Genomic DNA, 22,566 nt, shown 5'->3' on the forward strand with positions numbered 1-22,566 from the left:
TTTTGCCACCACGTTCTGCATCTTGGCTTCAACGCGGGCAGAGAACAGCAGTGGGCAGGAGGCATGAGGGAAGACGAGAGATGTTAATAGGTGTGGATGGGCGACAAGTTTGAGTGGGGCAGCGGGAGAGTCCAGCTGTCTGCGGGGGAAGGAGGGGAGGAAGGAGGAAGAGGGCAGATGGCAAAGCAGTTGCAGGGCCTTTGGGTCACTTGGAGCGGATGGTTTTCTCTATCCAGTCGCGGTATTTGCAGATCTCAGTGTAGACAGCTGGATGCTGAGCAGAGCCGCAGGGGTAAACGCCCCATGAAAGGATGCCCTGAAGGGTCTCATCACAGACCAGAGGGCCACCTGAGTCACTCTGGGGGTGGGAGGAAGGAGAGATCAAATAAATACACCAGTGGAAAGGCTGCCACTTGGGGGCTGGGGTAGTGATGGGGAAGGGAGGTGTTGGGTAGGGTTGGAGCTGGGTTGGGGTTGGGGGTGGGGTGGGGTTGTGATGGAGTCGGACTTGGGGTTTGGGGGCATTGGGTGGGGGATGAGAACGGAGAGTTGATGGAGCTGGGATTGTAGTTCTTGGTAGGTGAGGGATGGAGCTGGATCTAGAGATAGGGCTGGGGTAAGGGTTTAGGCATGGCTTGAGGATGGGAATGTGGTTGAGGATGGGGTGGGAAGGGGGTTAGGGCTGGGGATTGGCTTGAGAGTAGACTTGGGGACAGGGTTGGGCATGAGAAGGTGGACCCAAGGAGGTAGAGCTGGACATGGGGTTGATGTCGGGGTAGGAATGGGATAGTGCTGGACGTGGGCATGAAATTGGGCTGGGAGTGGCTATGGGGTTGGGGATGTCTGTTTTCCCATAACCTCCCTATCCTGCTCCCATGAGTCAGAGACCCTCTCTGGCCAGTTCCTACCAGGCAGGGGTCCTGACCCCTGCTGAGTCCTGCACATATCACGTTGTTGGTGACCACGCCAGGGTAGAAGACGTCACACTCTTCAGGGCTCAGGATAGAGACACGGGAGCAACTCAGGCGCTTGTTGTACCTCACTGATGGGAGAAAACATCAGGTAATCCTGGGGTCCGGCCCCCAATCCTCCAGGGTCCAGGAGCCCAGATACCCAGACTGTTCCCAACACAGGCCTCAGGCTCCAAAATGCCCCTCCCTCAGGCCCGGGAGTCCAGGCCCCTCGTCCTCCTTCCCCAAGATACAGGCCCCAGGGCCCCCAGCTCTTGCCTCTTCGGGTGGCTGTGGTGCCCCAGCCGGCGACCTGGCACTGGTCTCCGGGCTTGGCACAGCGATAGGGCAGGCGTAGAGGTTGGATTTGAGGCCCCAGCACAACGGGCCGGGTCAGATGCAGCAGCATGAGGTCATGCTCATCTGTTCGCCTGGGCAGGATGGGGCCCGAGTCCTTGTACTTGGGGTGGATAATAGGAAGAGAGGTCCTTCGGAGCTGCTCTCCCTGGAAAAGCAGCAGGTGGTCATCCCCAACTCGAGCCCACAGAGGCCTGGGGAGGGAAGAGTCTTATGGATGCAAAGCCTTCACTGGGACTGAGACTGAAGCCTGAGTCCCTGGGAAGGAGGGTACAGGCAGTGGGGTGGGGATAGACACTTGGGTCCTGGCAGGGGAGGGGCCTGGGGGCTGGGACTCCTGGGTCTGAGGGAGGCGGGGCTGGGGGGCCTAGATTCTTGGATCTGATGGAGGAGGGGGCTGGGGCCCCAGACTCCTGGGTCTGAGGGAGGCGTGGGTAGGGGAGAAGGGAGCTGGAGACCTGATCTGGGGGGACGTGGGGAAGAACAATCAGGTGTTTGGGTCCCTAAGTTCTGCAGGAATTGAGGGCAGAGGGTCTACCTTGGTAAACCTACCCTTTTCTTCCTCCCTCAGTGGGGACTCATGAGATGAACAATTTCTTTTAGTTCTGAAGTCCTAACCACACCAGATCGTGACTTCTGTCTGCTGCACACAACTATCTACACCTAAATGGAACCCTAGCAGAATCGGCTGGTCAGTGGCTCTGGATGGGCCCAGAAACTCTGAGAAAGACCACACTGCCCCCTCGTGGCCACAGCACAAGCCCACCTCTCCTCCTACAGGAAGCCCTCCAGGACCGACCCCACATCGAGCTGGCAGTCCCGTACCCTCAAGTACCCCAGCCCTTCCCGCCCCCTCCCCGGGGCCTGCCTCCACAGCCCCTCCGTAGCGTCCCTAAGGAGCTCTCCCTACTTATTGTTCCCGCAGTGCGCAGCCGTGAGCACCCAACTCCTGTCCACCAGGACGCCGGCGCAGTGGAACCATAAGCCATTGAAGAGGGACACCTGCCAGGGCTGCGACCTGTAAGGGCAAGGGGCGCCGGAGGCCACGGAGCGCGCGTGCGTGTCGTTTCCGGGGAGCGGCAGAGCCTCCGCGACTGGAGAAAGAAAGGAGGCGGAGATCAGAGCAGGCAGGACAGCAGGGCAAGCACTGGGTGTGGGATCCGAGTGGGGCCATGGGACGGGGCTTCGGCGGGGCACAGCCTGAACTCGAGAGTGTGTGTGGAAATTGGGGATCCTGAAGGAACCGAATGGAAGTGGGCGGAGAACGGCGTGAAAGGGCAAGGAGGCGGGGTTAAGAATGGAGTAAGGAGACCTAACAGGTTGGGTCTGGAGGAGCAGGGACGCTGCAGAGAGCTCGAAGAGGTCAGGAATGCAACAAGGCGGGGCGGAAGGGGGCGGGGCTACGGCGGGCGGGGGGGACTGCAGAGAGCTCGAAGAGGTCAGGAATGCAACAAGGCGGGGCGGAAGGGGGGGGGGCTACGGCGGGCGGGGCGGAAGGGGCGGGGATAGAAAGCAGCTCCTGGTGGGTGAAAGTAGGGGTGGGAATAACGCAACTCGCCGGAAGAAGGGGTGAGGGCAGAGGGCTCTTAAGGCAAGACTTGGGGTAAAATCGGACGAAGTAAGAAGGGGCGGGGAAAGGACGCGGCGAGGAGAAAGGGGGAGTACGGATCTCGGAAGAGTGAAGGGGGCGGGATACCTAGGGCGGAGCTAGAAGAGGGGCGGGTCTGACTTGGGGCTGGACTTCTCCGGATCTGTGGGTGAGTGCTGGGGTCCCAAGGGGAGAAGTGTGCGGGGCTTGGTGATAAGAGCCCACTCTGCCATCGCCCCCGGTGTCCGGCGCCTCCCGCCGAGCCCCGTCCCCGGCCTCACCCCAGAGTTGCGCCATCAGTAGCGGCAGCAGAAGGTTCTCGAGGCCCCAAGGGCCGGAGGCGGCGGAGAGGTGGAGGTGTGAGGGTCTCATGGCCAGGACCTAGGCTGGGGGGGTGGGGGTGGGCGGGGGACGGTTCAAAACACTTGCCGGGTCAGAGACCCCAGCCTGCCACGCCCGTCCGCCCATCCTGGGCCACCCCTGCCCGCGGGGACCCGTTTAACTTGCGGCCGACAAACGCAGGGGTGGGCACACGGGCGATCGGGGCCTGAACAGGCGTAATGGGCGCAAATACCCTAACGACGCCGCTCTGGCGTCCTGCTCTCCCTACGCCCGAGGGGAGCGCTCTCCCGGCCGGGGCTGTCCCGGCTGCCAGCCTCTCAGCGCTTCGGGTTTCGCCTACCTTCACAGGTGGGCTGGGGATTCGAGGCTCCGAAGTGCGTCCCGTAGATAAGGAAACTAAGGCTGGAACAAGTCTCCTGCCCGCTACCCAAGGGTCCCCACCTGTGCTCTCGCGACCCACCCCGACCAAGGTGAGGTGCATGCCGCTCACCTGGGAGTCGTGGACGAGAGGAAGAGCCTCAGTCCTGCCGTGTGGGCCGCCGGAATCCTCTGCCCAGGGACCCCTTTCAGGCCCTCCCTTTTAACCCCGAAGAGCCCGTTTCCCCACCCTCCCCCCAGGGATTTACCTCCTCCCTTTCCCTCTCCCTAATTATACCCTGGGTGAGGCTGGCACCCAACCTGGGCCCCAGATTCCTGCTCTGGGAGGGGCCCGGGAATACAGGCTTCTCCCAGTGCCCGAAACACCCTTTTTAGAGATGGATTTCATGGAGATTCCCCAGGTCCCTGTTCCAAGAAGTCTTCACAGATGGGGAAAGAGGGTGCCACATCCCCAGGGGCCGTGGGGGTCGCGGGGATAGTGTCCGAGATAGGTGATTGTAAGCGAGAGAGAGGAAAATAAATAAACAAGGACGTGCATACCTAGAGTGACATAATGAGAAAAGCCAGAATGCTGACCCTGAAAGAGGGAGGCAGAGAGGTAAGATAGATTGAAGGAAAGAGTAGGAACAAGAGATGCACACAAACAAGGGAAAGAAAACACAGAGAGGGAAGAGGAAGATGCAGACCCAGAGGGGTGCTCTGTGCTTGAGCCCTCATCCACGGCCAGAGCAGCGTCCTGTGTGTCCCAGCAACTAGCCCATGTGTGGTCACTTCCCATACTTCCTGCCCTCTGCTGTCTCCAGGTGACACACAGGCCCGTGAATCACAGGAGGCCAAAAGCTACAAGGGGCATCAATGTCACTTCAGCCAGCTCCCTCATTTCAGGTGAGGAATGGGAGGCTCAGAGAGGGCAGTGACTCACAGGAGGTCACACAGCAAGTCCATTTAACAAGCCAGAGGCCCAGTTCCAGCTCTGGGCTCTTAACTTCTCGTGCCCACTACCTCCCCTGCAAGGTGAGCAGAACATCAGAAGAGACCCTGAGTTCTGGACTATTTGTGAAGCATCTACTCCAGCGAGAAGTCAGTTAACTCTAGAGGTTGTCCAGCACAGCGCCATTCAGTTGAACTTTCCGCCGTGACGGAAATGCTCCGTTTGTGCTATCCAACACGGTAGCCACCAGCCACATGTGGCTATAGAGCTTTTGATATGTGGCGAGGGCAACTGAGGAATTGCATTTATATTTTTAAATTAAAAAAATTTTTTAATTTTTTTAACATCGTTATTGGAGTTTAGTTACTTTACAATGGTGTGTTAGTTTCTACTGTATAACAAAGTGAATCGGCTATACATATACATATATCCCTATATCCATTCCCTCTTGCGTCTCCCTCCCACCCTCCCTATACCACCCCTCTAGATGAAGAATTACATTTCTGATTTTAGGCAGTTTTAATTTAAATAGCCATATGTGGTTAGTGGCTACTGTTCTGACCTGCTCAGGTCTTGATGAACTACCCATTACCTATTGCAGAGGTTGGAAAGAAAAGAATGATAGCTCCCTTTTATTGGGTCTTAGCTATGTGCAGGCTGACTGACTTTGTGTGCTATCATACTTTTGCATGCACGATTTTACAGATAAGGAAAGGAGTCCTTTAAAATTTTATTTATTTATTTATTTTTGGCTGCGTTGGGTTTTCATCACACCAGGGCTCGAACCCGTACCCCCTGCATTGACAGACAGATTCTTAACCACCACGCCACCAGGGAAGTCCCAAGGAATGGAGCCTTAATCAAGGTAGTAGTGCTTGTCAGTTAAGAAATCACCTTGCTTCAGATTCCTTGCTCTTCTACTTGCTGGCTCTGTGATCGTGAACGGGTGACTTCGTTTCTCTGCGCCTCAGTTTCCTCAGCTGCAAAATGGGTATAATAATAATAGTACCAACCTTGTAGGGTTTTGTGAAGATTACGTCAGTCGATACATTTAAAAGCCCTTGGACCAGGGTCTGGCATGTAGTAAGCATTCAAAAGATTCATTTGTTTAGTAAATATTTACTGAAACCTTGGTGTGTGCCAGGAATTGTGTCTGAGACTGGAGGTACAACAGTGAACCAAACAACTATTTTCACTCCCAGAGTCACAAGTTAGTATGAGGCAGGAGTAGAACCCAGGTCTCCTAACTCCAAACTCCAAATTGATTATTAAGGTACAGCATCTCTCATAGTCAAGAAGGCCCCCAGAAAAGTATATAAAGGGGTCCTGGCTCAGGCTTCATTATTAACAGAATGAACAGGTACCAAGTAGGGATCAGGGGATTGGGCCGTGATGAGCTGGTCCTGGCTAATTGTTCTCTATAGTCTTCTGGATCCGGTCCACATATTTGCAGACCTGTGTGTAAACCCTGGGCTTTCTGCTGACAGCACATGGATCCTGGCCCCAGGAGATGATGCCTTGAAGAGACCCATTATAGACCAGTGGGCCCCCAGAATCACCCTGGAGATGGGGAGGAAGAGAACCAGTCAGAGAGGAGGGGAGGCCTCAGGAGAGGGGAAAGGGTTGGACATGGTGTTAGGGAGGAGGGGAGAATTGTGTTGGAAGTGAGGTGGAGGTTGAAATGGGGTTGGCAATGGGATTGAGGATGAGGTTAGAGTTATGGGTGAGAAAAAAGATGGGGTTAGGGTTGAAAATTGATTTGGGGATGGTTAGGGTTGGAAATAGGGGTGGGACTGGGAATGGAGCTGGGAACTGTGTTTATGTTAGAAATGGGACCTGGGAGTGGAGATGGATTTGGGGTTGCAGGGGCAAGTGGCGTTGAGGTTGGAGATGGGAATGGAAATGTGATCGGAGAGCCAGGCCCTGCCCTCTGACCTGGCAGGAGTCCTTGCCCTCTTCTCGAACGCTGGCACATCCCATGGTGTCTGTGATGTTCCCAGGGTAGGCGTCCTCACACTCCTTGTGCTCGAAGATGGTGATGTTGGCACATCGCCAGGTATGTGCACTGTAGAAATGACATGAGGGGGTACGGAAAATTAGATCCCTTTGTTCCCCTTCCCCACACTGCAGGGCTTGCTCTGAACCCAGCAGAGAACCAGGGGCCTTGCTCTGAATCCAGGTCCTGTCCTTCTTGCTTGCAGTCAACTCACCTCTCTGCTTGTAACCATAGCAACAGTAACGCTATCAAGTAAAATTCTTTACACCAGTTGCTCTATTAACATTATGTCTAATCCAGCTCTAGTAGGTGGATGTGATTATTCTCATTTTATAGAGAAGAAAACCAAGGTTCAGAGAGGTGAAGCCACTTGCCTAAGGACCTACAACTAGCAGGTTGTGGATCTGAAATTGCACATCATGTCTGCCTGAATCCAAGGCCCAAACTTTTGTCTCCGCCTTCCCCATCCCTTACTTTTCCACTCTTCCTTTCAACTTATCCCACTATTGACACCTCCAGGTAGCACCCTCTTGTATCACTATGAATCTCATCTTTGAAGGTTCCTCTGGTTCCCTATTTCCTTCCACAATCATAAACACCTTCCCCCACCCGCCCCCATCATGCTCCTCTCTGGAGCCCCTACACTGGAGGCTGGATGTGGTGCCCCAGTCGGAAATGAGGCAGCGGGTGCCAGCAGTGACAGAGTGTGATGACACGCTGTGGGTCGCACAGCCCAGATGGCGAAGGCTGGGGCCACCATATTCAGCAGCATGATGTCATTGCAGTGTGCTTTGTTGGGCAGGCTGCTGTTGAAGTCTGGGTGAGGGAAGGACTCAGTGGCTGCTCGGGTGCGCTCACAGCCATCCCGTCACTGGAGGTTGTGTTCTCCCAGATGAGCTACATATCAGTTGAAGTGAGAGAGATGGTGGTCAGAGATGGAAGGGGAAGGAGAGACAGGAAATGGAGAGTGACATGGGGAGGAGGGGGAAGGGGCGAGATGAAGAAACATAGCTCCACTTCCAAACTCATCCCCATCTCCCACCAAAACCTTATCCCCAGCCCAGCATCCAACCCCATTCCCAACACCATGCCAGTTCCAACATCATTCATCCTTTCATCTTCAATCCCAACCCAATCCCATCATCAGTGCCCATCTCTGACCCCACTTTCCCCATCCCATACACATTCTCCCCATCCCCAAGCCTTTCTCTATCCATCTCTCCACCTCCAGCCCCCTCCCAGCCCTGCCCCTGCCCCCGCACTCATGGCTTGTGGCAGTGGGCTGCTGTCAGTAGCCATTTGAGGGCGATGAGGGTTGTCCCACAGAGCAGCCGTGTCTTCTGGAACAAAGCCACCTGCCAGGGCGGCTGGCAGTGAGGAGAGCACTCATATCCTTTGTTGGTCCTGGTCTCTCCCCCTACATGCCCTAGAGAGGGTGAGGGCAAAAGAGGGGGCTCGGGCATGAGACGACTCCCAGAAATGTGGGGGTGGGGAGGACCATAGCCTGGTGTCCTACGGGGACGCACTGAATGGACAGGCTGGGTATTAAATGATTGAAATCCTTCCACACCCGTTGGTCAGTAGCCACTTTCCTGAGCTCTTTGAATGTCTCCCACACCACCCCAGCTGCCCTGGTTCCTCCTCTGGGACCCTCTTTGACCTCTCCCCATTCTAGCTCTAAAGAGATTACACCTTTAGAAGGCAAGGGGCATCCAGGACCTTGTTATGGCTCATATATCCATTCAGATGCCCTATGATTGTTCTATATTTTTAATATCAGCCCCATCATTGTCTAGACATAGAGGGTTGGGAATCCTAGAGATTTGAGAGGGAGATCCCTGCCCATCTCCATCTTCCACCGTACCTGTCACCAGAACAAACATGACTAATTGCAGAATCATCATGGCCTGGAGTGGGGGAGGGCAGGCCCCAGGTTCTTCTGGGAACAAGGAGGGACAAGGGGCCAAATCACTCCATGGGGAGAGAGATTTAGGGCTGGTTCTCGCCCTCTCTCTCCCCCATGCCTGCTCCGGCTCCCCCCAGGGAAAAACAACCAGGTGTGAGGAATCCCTTAGCTCACAAAGCATCCCAACCTCCAAACTTTTAAAATAAATCTTTGGTATGGAGGGTGGCCTTGCAGGGGCCTAATCCCAGTTAGAACCTCTCACACCCAAGTTGCTGGGAAGGCATTGCCCAGGGCAAGCGACAGGCTGGCTCTGTTTAAATCAGCCACGGGACCTCGTAGGTGCAGTTTGGAGAATGTTTTCCTTCTTGCCCACCTGAGACCTGGGGCCCAGCAACTTGGGGTGGGAGGATAAAGGGAACCAGGCTCCATTCAGTAACCACGCCAGGGTGATATGAGCCCTTTGAAGGCTACCTGGGGTACAGTAGGGGGCTCAGCCTGGGACATCATTCTGGCCCCCACCCTGCTGAGGCTCAGCCTGGGACATCTTTCTGGCCCCCCCCCTGCGGACCCCCTGCCCCTTCGAACAACAGTGAGGCAGAGAAGGGCTGGTCACTGGAAGGTCCAGTGCCCTTAGCTGCCCTGGCCAGCGGGAGCGGGGCTGGATGGCTGGACTCAGTGACCGAAGGTGGGGTTGCAGGACACTGAGGTTGGGGGGCAGCTGCTGGAGATGCAGATCAAGGCAGAGAGACACAATCCCCCCACCCCAAGAAGTACAGAGCAGAAGGAGAAATGATGCCGGGGCAGAGGCCTGGCACACTCAGCAGGGCAGGTGCCTGGAGGGGAGCCCTCCCTTCCCTTCTGGACTCACGGGCTATGGGGCTGGAGCACTGGGGGCCTGGCAGTGGTGGCAGACGCGGCAGGCTGGGTCTCGGAGCGGGAGGCACCAGGAAGGCGAGCGGGCAGGGGTGCCCCCTCACCACACACCCCGCCTCCCCGGCAGGCCCAGGGTGACTGGGCTTCCCAACCCTGCCTTATTGCCCTGGGGGCGGGGTGTGTGGGAACCCTCCCCAGGCCAGCCCTGGGCCTTGTAGGTGCTGCCCACCTGTCACTGTCACCTCCCCAAGCCCCTCTTCTCTCTGCTTCTCTGTTTCCCCACACCTCTGTGTCCGTCCGTCTGTCTGCATCCTTCCCTGTCTCTCTTCACCTCTCCCACATTTCTGTAATTCTTTGTGTGTAGGTGTGTGTGTGTCATTTTTCTTTCTGTTCCTATGTATCTCTGGGCCTTTTTCTCTTTGTCTAACTCTGTTCTCTCCCAGTGTCTCTCTGCACATCTCTAATTCTTTATATCTTTCTTTGTGTCTCTGTCTCTGCCTGCCTCCATCCCTGTCTCTTTCTCTCCCTCCCTCCACTTCTGTGTCTAAAGCCCTCTCCATCCTCGTCTCCCAGTCCCTCCCTCCCCACAGCCCGAGCCCAGGTGGGACCCTGGCCCCTTCTGGGCCCCTCCCTTCATCATTCCAAGGAGCGGGGTGGGGGGACTGGGACGTCACACAGGTGGGGCTGCTGCCAGCCGAAGGGGCGGGCAGGAGGGTGGGGGAGGCAGGTTGGGGTCTGTGGGATTCAAGGCCCAGGAAAGGGAAGTCAGCCCTGGGCAGGTACCACAACCCCCAGAGCTCCTCTGGGGCTTCACTTCTCTGCCGACCCTTCCCTCCACTCCCTTCTGCCAGCCTCTTAGGCTGCCAGGAACCCCAGGGTCCTCAGAATCCCACTGTGGCACTTACTTGTTCTGTGACATAGGTCCGATGACGTCCCAAACCTGAGCCAACTCAATTTCCTCGTCTGCAAAACTCAAGTGACGATCCCTCCTTCTCCCAGCGTGTTTGTTATCAATTAGTTCTCCCTCTGTCTTTCTTACCCTCCTCTCTCCCCGGGGTAGGCCTGGGTTCTCACAGCAGCCAGCCCTGGCCCCAGACCCCGGCACTGCCACTTCCTACCACAGTGACGTGGGACGAGAGACTCCACCCCGGAGAGGCTCAGTTTCTTCATCTGTGAGATGGGGGTGACAGCCCTGCCTCAGGGGGTTGGGATGGGGACTCCAGGGGAGCCAAGTACAACAGGCAGAGTCAGCAAATGCTCCCGCAGCTGCCACAGTCACCCCTCACCCTCTTCCACCTCAAATTTCACTTCCATTCATTGCGGAGAAGAAATTCTCTTTCCAACTCCTGGAGAGGCTGTGAAGACAGAAGCTGAGAGGTGGGCAGAACTATTTTTAGACCTAGGCTGAGTCCTCTTGCTTTCCGAGGCTGCACCCCACCCTCCATCATTGCAGATGTATTAAAGCAAACCCGCACCCCACATTAAGTATAATACGTGCTCAACTCCAGCTGAGCCAAGTTGCAGCTGGCTAGTTGGAAGAATGTTACGTTTTATAGACACTTAATTAAATGGTAGTGGAGGGGGCTTCCCTGGTGGCGCAGTGGTTGAGAGTCCGCCTGCCGATGCAGGGGACATGGGTTCGAGCCCTGGTCTGGGAAGATCCCACATGCCACGGAGCAGCTAGGCCCGTGAGCCACAACTACTGAGCCTGCGCGTCTGGAGCCTGTGCTCCGCAACGGGAGAGGCCGCGATAGTGAGAGGCCCGCGCACCGCGATGAAGAGTGGCCCCCACTTGCCACAACTAGAGAAAGCCCTCGCACAGAAACGAAGACCCAACACAGCACAAATAAATAAATAAAGATAAAATTAAAATTAAAAATCTTTAAATGGTAGTGGATTTTGATTTTGCAGTTTTCATTTGGTATTTTGGAGCCAACAATCCTGTCCACACACACCCCTCCCCCATTTCAGCTTATAAGCTCTAGGCAGTGTTCCTGTTGCGGCAGATGGAGAAAAATGGCCTTAATTTTTTACTTTTATAAGTAACTTTCTCTAGTCCATTCCTGTGTGGCCCCTGAGGGAAAACCCTCACCCTCTCTGATCTCTATTTCTACACCTGTGGGTAGGGTAACTGATGGGTGACTCTACCTCCAATCTCAACCAGCAGGGGGATCAAACAGACAGACACAGACCCTCCTCCAGTTATATTTATTCCAGACAGTCGCATACTCCCTCCTCCCCCAACCATGGGTCTTAGAAGGGCTGGCTGGAGTTGGAGTTCCAGGAAGAAGATCCCCAGTCCAAGAAGAGTGGGAGCTGGGGGTGATGATGGAGGAGGTATTGGCGCTCTGAGGGTCAGAGTGGCCCCCAAGCTGAGGCACGAAGGTGAAGGGCGCAGGTCCGTTGTTCCTCATGACCATCCGGATCCAGTCCACATATTTGCAAATATTGGTGTAGACCCCTGGGATTCCTTCTTGCCCACAAGGCTCCACGGATCCCCAGGACACCAGACCCTGAAGGACTCCTCCGCGTACTAGGGGACCCCCAGAGTCACTCTGGAAGGCAGAGGCGAAGGAGAGCATGGTCTGAATACGGGAGAAATCCTTTTCCAGTTTTCCTCTCCACAGCCTCCTGCCCCCTCGCCCATTCCTGGGCCTTGAGGACCGTGGCTCCAAGCCTCGTCAGCAGAGAAAAAAGAACACACAAGTTCCCAGAGGACAACAGCAATGACTAACTAATAGAGAAGAACACACGGTCCCTAGGGGCCAACCCCAGGGAAGGAGGGCGGGACTCTATGCCGGGTAGAGGGTTCCCTCAAGGACAACGGGTGGGCCCTGACCAATGGGGGAAGAGAGCACAGACACCAATGACCAATCCCAGAGAAGGAGGACGGGACTCCGTGTCAAGGAAAATGGCTGGGGCCCTGACCAATGAGGGAGGAGAGCACCGGTACCAGTGACCAATCCTAGAGAAGGAGGGCGGGACTCCTTAAGAGTTCTCTCCAAGACGGTGGCTGGGGCCCTGGCCAGTAGGGAGGGGCAGCCTCCTCTGTGAAGGACCGAGAGGTTAAGGCAGCAGAATTACAGGGTGAGAGAGTTCCCCCAGCCCCCTTTCCTCCTCCATCCTGGAATCTCTCACTCTTACTTGGGCCAGCACCAACTGGATGGTATGGGGGAGACTCAGAACTGGAGAGACAGCCGGTTACCTGCCTGAGCTCCAAATGCCGGCTGCCTCTTTCCCTCCCCCATCGTCTGTCTTTGTCTCTTCCTCTCCCTCCCTCTGTGCCCCACCCCTCTTTCCTTCTCTGTTTCCGCCCTCCCTCTCTCTGTCCTCCACTCCCTGGCTCTCCCTCCCGCATTCTGTGCCTCTCGTTCTTTCTGACCTTATCTCTCTCCCCATCTCCTTTCCCTGACTTACCTTCTCCCCCTTCCCCGCCTCCCCAATTCTCCCTCCCCTACTTTCTGTCCCGGATGTTGCCTGCAGTCGCTCACCTGGCAGGCATCCTCCCCAGCGATGCCGCCGGCACACGCCATGTTGTCCGTGATTCTCCCGGGGAACGCTGCCCGGCAGGTGGCATTAGAGACGACAGAGAGGTTAAAGCATTGGAGTCGGTCTGACAACTGGTCTGGGGATGGAAGACGGATGCTGCAGGATCCCCCAAAGCTTCCCTCATGTCCCCAAAGAGGCCACATCCCTCTTCTCAAGGAAACCCAATACAAGCCTATACCCCACCCCCTCCCGATGACCTCCACTACAATCCTCCAAGCTCTAAATCTCAGATTATGACTTGATTACACAGTAGCTCTTGATTTCAATTCACTGGCCCCGTCTCCCTGACCTTTAGCCTACGACTCAGATACAGTGAATCCAGACCTGACTTCCTCCTTCAATCCCAGCTACCGTGACCTTTGACCCTCAATCTTATTGCCCTTTGATCCCAACTCGGCCTCATGTCTTCCGTCTCTTGGCCCCATGTTCCTTGTCTTCACCTTAACCTCCAACCTCAGCTCTGAATCCTCCAAAGTGACCTCTGATCCTAGTTTATTTGACTCCAGACTCCATGACCCCTAACCTCTAGCTCCACACACCAAGCCCTGTGGCTTCCAGTCCCAGACCAGTGATCCTTGATCGACTCCTAATTTCCACCCTCGGATTGTGGCCAACATCTGGATCCCATGACCTCAACTCTACAATGACTAACATCAGAGTACCTGACCCATGACCCCAAGATCCTATTTACAAATGTCTTTTGCTCCATCCAGTCTGATAACATCACTCTGACCTCTAACCACATCCCTGACCCATGACTCCTAACTCCATACACAACCACTTAACCTCTTTAATTCCCAAGACCCCGACGCACCATGATCTCAGACCCTAAAGCATGAATCCTGATGTCATCCTTCCTCTGAGATGGCATGACTCCTGACCTCTCACCCTATACCGCAAACTTTTGCCAATCGTGACCCCTGACCCCAGGACTTCCTACTCCCTGTGTGGTTGGTGGTGCCCCAGCCCGAGGTGTGGCACTTGGTGCCAGCCACTGCACAGGTCGTGGGCAGGGGCAGGGGCTGGATGCTACGGGTCAAGAGAACAGGGATGCCCAGTTGCAGAAGCTGGAGGTCATTGTCATGGTTCTGCTGGGCTGCCTGGTAGCCAGGGTGGGTCACGGAGAGGCCACTGTGCCGTATCTGTTCGGTCCAGTCCATCTGGCTGAGGCTGTGTTGCCCCAGGATCAACCAGTACCTGCTGGGGGTCACAGAGGCTCAGCAGGGGCAGGGTGGGCTGGCCTGGGGCTCCCAGATCCACCTGCCTCTGTCTGCTGCTCTGCACCTTGATGGCTGTTCATTCCCTTGCTCTCATTCTCTTTGTCTCTTCCCATCTCTTGGTCTCTATTTCCATTGCCATCTTTCCATTTCTAGTGTTGGTCCTATTTCTCCTCTCCATGCTACTGCATCTGTGTCACTTTCTGATTCTCTTAGCTGGTGATGTCCGTGGGGGCAGGGACATCCATTAGTCCTATTCACTGCCCTGTTCCCACCACCCAGCAGGTGGCCTGGGCCATCAACACTGTCAGCTAAATGAATGGGGGAATAATGAGTGGACTCTGTCCTGCTGGTGTCCCTCCCTGTCCCCAAATATCTCTGTCTCTCCATGTCTGAAACTTCCCTTTCGGAAAAAAAAAAAAAATCCAGAGCATCAGACCTACGAAGCCCAATCCCCTCATTTTACAGATGGGACCACTGAGGCCCAGAGAGGTACCAGATGTAAACTTTGAAGCTGCACAAAGAGTTTGGGTCAGACGTGGGTCCCCAGCTCAGACTGGGTCAGGAGATGCTGGACTGGTGACACCATATGGGAAGGAAGGGGGACATGAGGGAACGTTGGGGGTGGGTGGGCAGATTCCAGGACCCTCCCCTGACCTCCATCCCACCGATCCCCACCCAGGTCCACCCCAGGCCCATTGTAAAGAAGTCCTACTTCTTGTCTAACCTCAGACCCTCTTGTTGCAGGACCATCTCCTTACTCCTGTGAGCCCCCTCCCCCCAGCGCTACCCTCCCCATCACCCTCCCTTCCCACCCTGAGTAGGCAGGGACCCAAGTAGGGGGCTTACCTGCTGCTGCAGTGAGCAGCTGTGAGAATCCACCTGCGGTCAATGAGGACTCCCCCACAGCGCAGCTGTGTACCTTCAAACAGCTCCACCTGCCAAGGCTGAGAGTGAGGGATACACTCCGTGCCTTTAAAAACCTTCTGTGTGTCCTCGTGGCTGAGCCGTGAGGACAATGGCATGGGCCAGAGAGACAGAGTCAGGAAACTAGAGACTGTGGATCAGATAGAAAGAGAGATACAGAAAGAACAAGAAAGAGGCAAGAGAAAGAAACCAAGAGAGGGAGAGAGAGAGGGAGAGAGAGAGAGAGAGAGAGAGAGAGAGAGAGAGAGAGGGAGAGAGAGCCACAGGCAGGGAGACACAGACCCAGTGATATATAAAGACACAGTGAAACACCCAAAGGACACAAAGAGGAAGAGAGAGAGATGCTTAGAGATAAGCGAAACAGAGATTCAGAGAGAGAAAGGACAGAGACATAGTGACAGGGAGAGACAGAGGGGAGATGGATCGGAAGATACAGGGAGAGGAGGTGCATAGGACCCCTACCCCTGGAGGAGGTGAATGGAGGCATAGAGTCAGCCAGCCTCCCTCCCCTCCTCAGTGCCAGGCATCCTCATGAGGGTTCCTTGCCTTCTGGGGAACTCACCAATCAAACACAGGAGAAAAAAGGTGCTGGACACCACGGTGGTCCACTTCCAGGTTCTGGGGAAGAGATGAGGCATCTCAGAGATGGCAACTGGACCCTCCTTTTCCCTGTCAAGTGGACCCTCCCTTTCTCCTCACCTTCCACCAGCAATTCCACGAGGAGGGGATGGTTCACAGGCCCATCCCTCTCTGTACCCATCCCCCGAGCGTTACCCCCTCACTGGTGATGGCCTGCCCCCTGCTCACCTTGTTTCTCCGCCTGCCGGTTCCTCCATGTGACTGTTGCAATCTCAGGCTGTCTGTCTCTCTGCTATCTGTCCGGCCACCTGCCTGCTTGTCTTTTCATCTGCCAGCCACCCTGCCAGGCAACAGTCCTACTGTTCACCTGGCCTCTCAGCCACCTGTCATGCTCCACCACCTGTCTTCTTCCTTCCGTCTGTCTGTCCCAGACCAGCAGCTGATACAGCTTTTAACTCTCTTTGTCCCAGCTCATGCGGTTTATGGGTTGAGGGAAGGAGACAAGGTAGACATGGGGCGGGGCACCCTCTAATCGGGTAGAAACTCTTCTTGGCTAATGACCATTAGTGAGATTTTCAGTTAAATGGAGGGGGGCGGGGGCCCCAGTATGGCTCTGGAGGGAAGACCCGGGCCCTCTCCTTTTCCCCTCCTCTGCAAACTAGCCAGCAGCCCCGAGGCCAACGACGCAAGGTGATCTGGGGTCTTCCCCAACTCCTGTAATGCAGCCTCAGGGAGGGTGGGACAGGTAGATACCTGGGGCTCCTCCCTGAGTGTTTCATGGAAGGGGCAACAGGGTGGAAGTGAGAGTCAAGGAAACCAAGGGCAGAGAGAGCCTGAGACAGAAGAGAGGAAAGGGAAGAGGTTTCAAAATAGGGGAGACGGAGGAGGTTCCAAACTGGGATCCAAGGAAGCCTGGTTCTAATTGAAGTGTTTTTTTTTTTTTTTTTTTTGCGGTACGCGGGCCTCTCACCTCTGTGGCCTCTCCCGTTGCGGAGCACAGGCTCCAGATGCGCAAGCCCAGCGGCCACGGCTCACGGGCCCAGCCGCTCCGCGACACGTGGGATCTTCCCGGACCGGGGCACGAACCCGTGTCCCCTGCATCGGCAGGTGGACTCTCAACCACTGCGCCACCAGGGAAGCCCTCTAACTGCAGTTTTTAAATGCATGATCAACTCTGTTGCCTGCTTTCAGAGCACAGGTCTTATGAGGTCGATTTATCTAACTCCATGAAAGTTTTTTGCATCGGGACTTCCACTGAGAAAGAGAGACATGGGACAGGAAACAGAGAGAGGGAGAGTGAAAGAGACTCAGGACAGACTCCCTCTCTTTCTCCTCTTATCTTTTTTTTTTTTTTGAAGTAAAATTTATATAACATAAAATCCAGCCTTTGAACCGTTTTAAAGTCCACAATGCCGTGAATTCCACTGCACTCACAATGTTATGCTACCATCACCACCGACTAATTCCAGAACATGTTCGTCACCCCCAAAGGAGACCGAATACCCGTTAAACTGATGTTTATCAAATGATGAATGGACAAATAAAAGGTGGTCTGTCCATGCTATGGAGTATTATTCAGCTATAAAAGGAACAAAGTACTGATGTGTGCTACACATGGATGAACCTGGAAAACACTATGCGGAGTGAAAGAAGCCAGTCACAAAGGCCCACAAACCATATGATCCCATTTATATGAAATACCTAGAAAAGACAAATTGGTGGAGACAGAAAGCAGGTTAGTGATTGCCTGGGGCGGCAGGGAGTGGGGATGGGGAATGACTGCTTAGTGGTTCTCTTTTGACACACAGACTTGCAGCTTGTGGCTTCTGGATAAAGTCAATCCCTTTTTTGTAGCTGGAGACTCAAAGAGGACAGACCTCCTGCTTTCAGAAAAAGCTCTGTGCACCTTTGCCACCTCATCCAGGGAGCCCCTGGAGCGCTCAGGTCCCTGTATCTCACGTTTTACTCTTGGGCGTCATCATAAGCTCACCATGAAGCCCATTCCCTGAAGACACCTCAGGCATCCCAACACATGGGGTGATGTCTCAGGACATGGATACCATCATAGGTGTGGAAACTGAGACACAGCTAGATGGAGCCACTTGCCCAAAGTCACACAGCTGGTAAGAGGCAGAACCGGAGTTTGAACTGAGGCAGACTGGCTCCAGAACTTGTATTGTTAGTCGTTATCCAAATATGTGAATGAGCAAAAGAATGACTAACCGAGGGCTTCCCTGGTGGCGCAGTGGTTAAGAATCCACCTGCCAATGCAGGGGACACGGGTTCGAGCCCTGGTCCGGGAAGATCCCACATGCCGCGGAGCAACTAAGCCCGTGCGCCACAACTACTGAGTCTGTGCTCTAGAGCCCGCGTGCCACAACTACTGAGCCCATGTGCCACAACTACTGAAGCCCACGCGCATAGAGCCCGTGCTCCACAACAAGAGAAGCCACCGCAATGAGAAGCCTGTGCACCGTAACCAAGAGTAGCCCCCGCTCACCGCAACTAGAGAAAGCCTGTGTGCAGCCAAGAAGACCCAACGCAGACAAAAAATAAATAAAATAAATTTTTTTAAAAATGGGGCTGGGAGGAAGCTAAATTTCTACCTACCACTTCCTCTTGGGGTCCTCAAACAAGGCAACAAAAGATGGATGGGGGGCTTCCCTGGTGGCGCAGTGGTTGAGAGTCCGCCTGCCGATGCAGGGGACACGGGTTCATGCCCCGGTCCGGGAAGATCCCACATGCCGCGGAGCGGCTGGGCCCGTGAGCCGCGGCCGCTGAGCCTGCGCGTCCGGAGCCTGTGCTCCGCAATGGGAGAGGCCACGACAGTGAGAGGCCTGCGTACAGAAAAAAAAAAAAAAAGAAGGAATTTTCAAAGCTGACTTGGATGACAGAATCTTTTTTTCTGTAGTCTTCAGTTTACCTTTACACCTCTCTCTAACTCTATTTCTGTCTCATTCATTCACTCTGCAAACATTTTGCTGTGTGGGCCTGATAATCTGCTGGGAGATGCTGGGGCCACAGAGTTGAATCACAACCCACAGTTCACAGCCCCTCTCAGTTACTGCCTTGTTTTCCTACCATCCTTCCCAGCAACACTTCTCCCTGGAGATCTACTCACTGCTTGCACCCCATAGCCACAGTCTTCTGGGGTCTCCAGAGACTTCCATTTTGAGCAATCCAACAGTCACCTGCCTGTCCCCGTCTTAACCTTTGGGCAGCACTCAACATGGCCGGCGCCCCTTCTCTGGGTCTCCTTCTGGGACACCATGCATTTCTGGTTTACCTCCTTCTCCTGACTCTCCTTCCCAGCCTCCTTCATTAATAGGCCTTTTTGTTCCCCCCTCCATTGGTGTCTGTACAAACAAGGGTGTTCCCAGGGCTCTGTCCTAAGCCATGTCCTCTGCACTGATTGTATACACCTGACAGTTTCACCTGTCATCTGGGGCAGGTTGGTTCTCAGGTCTCTCCCCAGCTTCATTCCTGTGCATCCAACACCCTCCTGGACAATATAAACCTACCTCAGCATCTGTCCTGGTCACAGAGCTTTGAAAACTTCTTGGGCGGGGTGCGGGGGGGGGGGGCTCCCCAGGGGGCGCAGTGGTTGAGAGTCCGCCTGCCGATGCAGGGGACACGGGTTCGTGCCCCGGTCCGGAAAGATCCCACGTGCCGCGGAGCGGCTGGGCCCGTGAGCCGTGGCCGCTGAGCCTGCACGTCCGGAGCCTGTACTCCGCGACGGGAGAGGCCACAACGGGGAGAGGCCCGTGTACCACAAAAAAAAAAAAAAACCTCTTGGGGGCTTCCCTGGTGGCGCAGTGGTTGAGAGTCCGCCTGCCGATGCAGGGGACACGGGTTCGTGCCCCGGTCCGGAAAGATCCCACGTGCCGCGGAGCGGCTGGGCCCGTGAGCCGTGGCCGCTGAGCCTGCACGTCCGGAGCCTGTACTCCGCGACGGGAGAGGCCACAACGGGGAGAGGCCCGTGTACCACAAAAAAAAAAAAAAAAAACAAAAAAAAACCTCTTGGGGGCTTCCCTGGTGGTGCAGTGGTTAAGAATCTGCCTGCCAATGCAGGGATCTGGGAAGATCTGGGAAGATCTCTCATGCCGCGGAGAAACTAAGCCCGTGCGCCACAACTACTAGCCCACGTGCCACAACTACTGAAGACTGCGTGCCTAGAGCCCGTGCTCCACAACAAGAGAAGTCACCGCAGTGAGAAGCCCACGCACCGCAGTGAAGAGTAGCTCCCGCTCACAGCAACTAGAGAAAGCCCGCGTGTAGCAACGAAGATCCAACACAGCCAAAAATAAAATAAATTAATTTATTTTAAAAAAACCAACTCTTGGAATTTCCCGAGTGGTAGGGGAAAGATGAGCCTCTTTTGCTTTTCATAATAAGTCCCAGTAACCCTATTTGAGTTTATGTTAATGAAGTGACAGGATGGGGGAGGAAATGGGGGCTGGCTGCTAGGGGAACCAACCAATTGATTGGAGGGTTGGAACTCAGAGTCCCACCTTCCGACCTCAGGGCAGGAGAGAGGCACAAAGGTCCCGGCTGGAGATGCACAACCCAGGGCCACTTGAAGGAGGGCCCCATACCCCGTTCCTGGACACCAACTATGGAAACTTCTGACTTAGGTCTGTTAAATCTACAACAGAGTCTCCTTAGGTCTCAGCAAATATAGCAGCAAGCAGCACAGCTCAAAATGCACGGCCGCGGGGCCAGTGAGCCAGACAGCAAGATGAGAAAGACCTCGGAGGTCGCGGACAAAAAGCGTCACCTGCCGTATCAGTAAACAAAGGACGTTGCAGCCATCAAGCCATCGACAGCCACTTCAGTACCGAGGACTGTGCACCCTGCCGGGATTCAGGACGGAGAAAAACAGGATACTGGCCCCACATAGCTGAGGTGCACATCAAAGAAATGATTTCAATGAGCCCAGACTCGGGCATCTTCCCATACATAGAAAAGCATTAAATTCATTAACTGGAGATGTTTGTTTGTTGGCTTTCTTTAATTAACGATAATCTCTTGATGTTCCCAACTATCTGGTTTTTGTTGCTAAAGCTCCAGTATATCCTGGTTCTTCCCTTATCTTTGAAGCTGTCCCTCAGAGCTCTCTGAGAGGCTGTCTCCCGGGCTTAAGTCCTCAGCATGTCTGCTGAATAAAACATAATTCCCAACTTTTAGGTTGTGCGTTTTTTTTCAGTGGACAAGGTGGTGGTCCTATCTAGACCCCCACTCGCAGTGCCAATTGTGGTTGCCCCACAGGGTCAGAAAGGACCCTTTGCTGCAGCCGTGGCATCATTTTGTTTGTTTGATTGTTTCTTTTGGGTGGGGGGCCAGGGGGTGCACACCGTGCAGCATGTGAGATCTTGATTCCCTGATCATGGATCAAACCTGCGCCCCCGGCAGTGAAAGCATGGAGTCCTAACCACTGGACCGCCAGGGAAGTCCCCATGTGGGGTATCATGAATCATGACATCTGAACCAATTCTTGGATGGGGGAGTCCATCCTATTTCTGTGGGATGGCTACATTATCCTTCATTATCCCTTCCTCCAAAAAACCTGACCTGGGTCTCCGGCCTCTTCAACCCTCTCACAGCCTGTCTGCCTCTTTCATCTTAGCATTGAATGTGTTAGGATGGAACTGCGGGCTTATATGCGCATTGTTCCCGTTTGCCTGGTAAGTCCAGCCTCGTCCCTTAAACAAGGCCTCCCAAATCGGGCAGTGGCTCAGCATGGTCTGGACCCTCCTTCCGGACTTGAGGGGGATGCCCCTGAGGAGGGTCTCAGAAGAGAAATACAGGAATGTGTCTCCATCAGCCTGGATGGATTCAACTCACCGGTGGATTTTCCTTAGTCTAGGTCTACACTTCTGTAAAATGGGGAGCTGACATTTCCCCAACCGGGACCTTGGGGAAATGACATGAAAGGGCTTTATCTGCTGGACCAAAGACAGAAAGTATTGTTATCTCTTTGACTGTCCTGTCTCTGCTTTGTTCTCTTCCCCAGTCTTTTCACCTCCTCTCTCCCTCCACCAGCCTCCAAATTCCTTCCTGCCCAGGATTTTAAAACTCCCCTGGGCAAAAACAGGGATGAGAGGGCATGTGGCTGCAAAGTCCCTGGAGACGGTAGGGAGGAGGGTGGTCTGAGAAGCCTGCCACCTGGCTGGCCTTCGTGAATTAAGGTCTTGTTGGCAGTCAGAATCTCCAGCTCAGCTATGTCATTATTTTCTGTTCCACAGGAAGGATTTGGGCGGCTACCTCTCATTCTCTCAAATACACAGCTGCCACCCAAGGTGTCTTGCTCTGGCACTGGGGCCTTGGAGAAAGCATAACAATGACATCAATAAAAGAACAACAATAATACTAATGACAGCTACCACTTAGTAAGCGTTCACTCAGTACCAGGTGTTCTTAGTGAGTGCTCTCACGTGTGAACTCAATCCTCCCAAGAGCCCTCTGAAATAGGTTCTATTTTTTTTTAAGTTTATTAATTTACTGAGAGAGTTCTTAATCCTCAGATGGAGGGAACTGAATTCGTTGGTGGCAACTTATCATTAGCACAAGGCCCTTCTTTTTTTTTTTTTAATTAATTAATTTAATTAATTTATTTTTGGCTGCCCTGGGTCTTTGTTGCTGCGTGCGGGCTCTCTCTAGTTGCGGTGAGCGGGGGCTACTCTTCATTGCGGTGCGCGGGCGATAAGAAGCGCTAAAATGAATTAACAAATAGATGCAAAACTGGCTTATTCTATATGGAGGGGAGAGAATTGTACTTGCACCTGACAAAACTCATTTGCACGGTTATGGACAAGAATTATTTGCACTACTATCCACTATTTATCGTTTACAGAGTTGTAAAGTAGCTCAAAGACAGCAAAAGCTGAGACCCCATAGAATCAGATAACCCACCTCGTTTTCCATTGATGACATCTGTTGGGTCCATCTTAAAGTCTTTCACAGTTTTTCCCTA

General features: G+C 54.2%; 3 protein-coding genes across 3 annotated transcripts; all 3 read right to left on the minus strand.

The window, feature by feature from the left end:
- Positions 1-205: 205 nt before the first annotated feature.
- Positions 206-3,267, minus strand: LOC103070857 (kallikrein-10). Its single transcript, XM_007463454.1, has 5 exons — positions 3,177-3,267; positions 2,218-2,401; positions 1,230-1,501; positions 909-1,042; positions 206-358 (listed from the first exon to the last, which is right to left on the minus strand). Exons 1-5 carry the CDS (start codon positions 3,265-3,267, stop codon positions 206-208), a joined length of 834 nt encoding a protein of 277 aa, XP_007463516.1.
- Positions 3,268-5,953: 2,686 nt separating this feature from the next.
- On the minus strand, positions 5,954-8,473 carry KLK11 (kallikrein related peptidase 11). Its single transcript, XM_007472071.1, is given in 6 exon segments — positions 5,954-6,106; positions 6,482-6,611; positions 7,152-7,263; positions 7,266-7,450; positions 7,809-7,968; positions 8,407-8,473. Coding segments are annotated over 6 exon segments (780 nt in total). The 5' UTR covers positions 8,447-8,473.
- A 1,518-nt stretch (positions 8,474-9,991) lies between these two features.
- KLK12 (kallikrein related peptidase 12) lies at positions 9,992-17,595 on the minus strand. Its single transcript, XM_007463455.1, has 7 exons — positions 17,584-17,595; positions 15,577-15,632; positions 14,937-15,089; positions 13,811-14,070; positions 12,813-12,946; positions 11,567-11,876; positions 9,992-10,056 (listed from the first exon to the last, which is right to left on the minus strand). Exons 1-7 carry the CDS (start codon positions 17,593-17,595, stop codon positions 9,992-9,994), a joined length of 990 nt encoding a protein of 329 aa, XP_007463517.1.
- Between the last annotated feature and the right edge of the window lie 4,971 nt (positions 17,596-22,566).

This window comes from Lipotes vexillifer, unplaced genomic scaffold, assembly GCF_000442215.2.
Source record: "Lipotes vexillifer unplaced genomic scaffold, Lipotes_vexillifer_v1.1 scaffold802, whole genome shotgun sequence".
In the NCBI taxonomy this organism is placed as follows: domain Eukaryota; kingdom Metazoa; phylum Chordata; class Mammalia; order Artiodactyla; family Lipotidae; genus Lipotes; species Lipotes vexillifer.

Bases quoted from the DNA above. Each gene is read 5' to 3' on its own strand.
- LOC103070857 (XM_007463454.1), bottom strand. From the start codon at position 3,267: ATGAGACCCTCACACCTCCACCTCTCCGCCGCCTCCGGCCCTTGGGGC. The intron at 2,402-3,176 runs GTGAGGCCGGGG...TTCTTTCTCCAG, and splicing joins ACTGATGGCGCAACTCTGGG to TCGCGGAGGCTCTGCCGCTC. The intron at 1,502-2,217 runs GTAGGGAGAGCT...TTCCCTCCCCAG, and splicing joins GCGCACTGCGGGAACAATAA to GCCTCTGTGGGCTCGAGTTG.
- KLK12 (XM_007463455.1), bottom strand. The intron at 15,090-15,576 runs GTGAGTTCCCCA...CTCACGGCTCAG, and splicing joins TTTTCTCCTGTGTTTGATTG to CCACGAGGACACACAGAAGG. The intron at 10,057-11,566 runs GTTGGGGGAGGA...TGAATCCCACAG, and splicing joins CAGCCCTTCTAAGACCCATG to ACCCCAACCTGCCTCCCCCA.